This window comes from Nematolebias whitei, chromosome 14 (assembly GCF_014905685.2).
Source record: "Nematolebias whitei isolate Nwh7 chromosome 14, NemWhi1, whole genome shotgun sequence".
Lineage (NCBI taxonomy): Eukaryota > Metazoa > Chordata > Actinopteri > Cyprinodontiformes > Rivulidae > Nematolebias > Nematolebias whitei.
Window position 1 is genome coordinate 4,350,916 of NC_056511.1, and position 3,337 is coordinate 4,354,252.

The following is a 3,337-nucleotide window of genomic DNA, read 5'->3' on the forward strand; positions in this document are numbered from 1 at the left end:
TGTACTTATATATATGTACTTATATATATGTACTTATATATGTACTTGTATATATGTACTTGTATATATGTACTCATATATGTACTTATATATGTACTCATATATGTACTTATATATGTACTTATATATGTACTTATATATGTACTCACATATGTACTTATATATGTACTTATATATATGTACTCATATATGTACTTATATATGTACTTATATATGTATGTACTTATATATTCCTTTCTATCTGATCAAGACACTAAAAGCTCTTTACAACAAACTGTGCCTCATTTACCCATTCATACAGCACTCTACTATACAAAGACGCGAGGAGACCCTGTCCCTCCTCCCTCTGCAGAGACAAACGGGCCTTCAGAGGAAAAGTCAAACGTTGAGAGGAAACGGGAGGATTTTATCCGGACTGGACCGACTCTTCGTTCTTCTTGTCCAAAGTTTAAAAGCTGTTTTTCTCGTATGTTCAGACACGATGATTATTAAAGTGCAAAGGAACGCTTTAACACCAGCTAATACCTGAACTTACAGCAGCTAAACTCTGTTTGACAAATCCTCCAGAGGCCTGAAAACTGCCTGTCCACCAAATCACCAGAAAACTGGTTTAGGTTTTTTTTTTAGAGTGGCACATTTTTGTTCTGGTTTGTTGGACAGAACCCCAGAACACTCATCTATTTCCAAAATAAAACGTCACTTTTGTAACAATTAACAGAACCCAGAGAATAAGGACTGAAGAGAACAGATAATTTAACAGTGTCTGTTTACAAGTGCTAAATTTCATCAGATGTTCACTGGGAGGGACTGGAACCCTGGGGAGCAAGGAGAGGAGGTAATATAGATACGAGAGGAATGGTATGATGGTGCTTCTCTTGCTTACAGGAGGATTTGTGGTTTGTTGAGGAGGCAGGTGATCCAGTGGTTCCAGTGAGCAGAAGGAGGACGTCTGAGGAGAGTTCCAGCTCGTGGTAAGCAAGAGGCTGGAAGGTGAGGAGACAGCCCAAGAAGTCATAAGGGAGCTCGAGGTCGTACGGTGGAAATCCAGGAAACAGGCAGGCAGCAGAAGTAATGCTGAAATCATGAAGGGACACAAGGTGAGTCTTATCTTTCATTAGATAAATGCAAGGTGTCCAGAAACACATCAGGCATGTAATGCTCCATGACGGCTGGAGGTCTTCTGCAGCCTTTTGTACTCCTGCAGCTCATCAAGGAGATGGTCCACAGGTGTGGCTTGTTGGTGTCAACTTGTGACTGCAGGAAGCTGGCAGAGCTGAACTCCCACAGCTTTATTCCAAAAGTGAACAAAAAGGCTGGAAAACATGAAGATCGGCATGAGGAGGACTGAAGAGACAGTGGAGGGAAACGGGACGTGGCGTGACACGACGCTCCACTGAGGATGACCGAGTCTGAACAGCTGCATGGACTGGGACGGATGGTGGAAGAGGATGCAGCTGTGACAGGTGGAGGTGGGCGTGGCAGGCTGACTAGAAAACTACTGACGGAGGGTGACGTGGTTGACAGCACAGAGGAAAACACAAACAACACAAATGTACACAAAAATAAAAAACACCAAGTTTTCTTTTTAGGGGAGAAATCAGCCACACGTTTGTTTTCTCGTCCTTTTATTTATTTACTTGTTCAAGGAGAAGTCAATAAACATGTTTTTCTAAACCTAAAAATCCTTCTAAGGTTTTTATTTTTTGTCAGTTTTTTTCCTGAAACAACCACAGACCACGAGCTACCACAGCCTCTGTGTGGAGCAGAGAGCTGCCATTTGGGGCGCCCGGGGGAGCAGATGGTGGGGCTAAGTGCCTTGCTCAAGGGCCCAGAGTGGGGCAGATGATGGTGGAGACAGGTGTAGGTGCTTCACCTTCCCAACCACATTTTGACGTCAGTAATTTGAATGATGTTGAACGATTGACAACCAACAACAACATCAGCGGTTGTTGTTGGTTGTCAGTTGACCCGGTGACCTTCTGACCTCAGGCCCACCTGCTCTAATCTCCGCACCACCACTCCCCCTAATAAAGACACTTAAAGATGTAAAATACAAAGATAAACATTTAAATTTGATATTTTTACTTCAGGCTGAGATAACTCTAAAATACTGGCTCGTTTATTGTGAATAAAAAAGGTATTTTTAAGCACTTAAATAAGATGTTTAATTTTCCCCAAAGGAACATGAATAGTAATAAAGTTAAAGGATAAATCAGATTTTTTTTTCAAGCACTTCTTGCCTTTGACTGAGCTACAGTTTCTATTGATGTTTTTGTTTATTTCATATCAATACATCTGGAATCCTTCTCAGAGTAACTTGTTTCATACTTTGTAATAAGTATAAACCTCTCTACACTCTGAATTTATTAAAAACAAGTAGCGCCTCAGACAAACTCGCTGAACGTCTTGACTTTCACCAGGACTAAATCTCTGATGAAGCTCTTGGTTGAATGTGTTTTTTACAAAGTGGGTGTGTATGAGATGTTTGCAACAGACAGTATCTTTTGTGAATATTTGCCTCCAAACGCAGGAAGACTGAAGAATTTAAAAGACAAAAACACAAAGCGTTCCCTCCATCTCACCCCCTGGGCTTCGAGTGAGAAGCACTGAAATATTACCATCGTTTATATCTTTGTAATTATTTGAGGAGGGAAAACACCGGAGAGAGAAAGATCCACAGTGGCACCGAGCCAGAACCTTGTGTCCCCAGCCACCCACCGTGGCGCTAAGCAGTAAACAGATATGACAGCTCTCGGCAAGACGGGCCCTCGCTCATAGATTTCCATCTCCCTCAGCGAGCCGTGTCCTGCCTGCTCACCTCACTGTTTGCTCAGAGAAAAGCTCCTGCAGCTCAGCGCCGGAGGAAAGCTTCGTATAATTCTCCCACTTTGAGAGATCTTACCTTCTTAAGTCTCTGCTAAGTGGGGAAGAGGAGGGAGGAGAGGAAGACGAGGTGTCGGCACACAAATATGCCAAACTTCAACCCCCTCTGTAGGCCTCCTTCTGTAAACCTCCTAAACCTCCGCAGCAAACTGCCGCACGACCACCGGAGGTGGTGAGAGTCCTTCGAGGTTACTCGGAAGGATTTTTGGTTTCAAATCGGCAAATTGTTGATTTGGCAGAACAACAAAAGTTCTGGAACATGGAGTGGACATGGAGAAGAACATGGAGGTGACACGAAGGACACATGGAGGAGACATGGAGGTGACACGAAGGACACATGGAGGAGACATGGAGGAGACATGGAGGAGACATGAAGGAGACATGGAGGAAACATGGAGGAGACATGGAGGAGACATGGAGGACACATGGAGGTGACATGAAGGAGACATGGAGG

General features: G+C 43.4%; 1 protein-coding gene across 1 annotated transcript in view; it reads left to right on the plus strand.

Annotated features, from left to right (window-relative positions):
- Window positions 1-3,318, plus strand: part of LOC119420781 (protein KIBRA) — a 58,876-nt gene extending 55,558 nt beyond the window's left edge. The window contains exon 17 of the mRNA XM_037688207.1: window positions 3,123-3,318. Within this exon, the coding sequence (XP_037544135.1) occupies window positions 3,123-3,318 (196 nt within the window). The remainder of the gene's footprint in view (window positions 1-3,122) is intronic.
- Window positions 3,319-3,337: the final 19 nt, after the last annotated feature.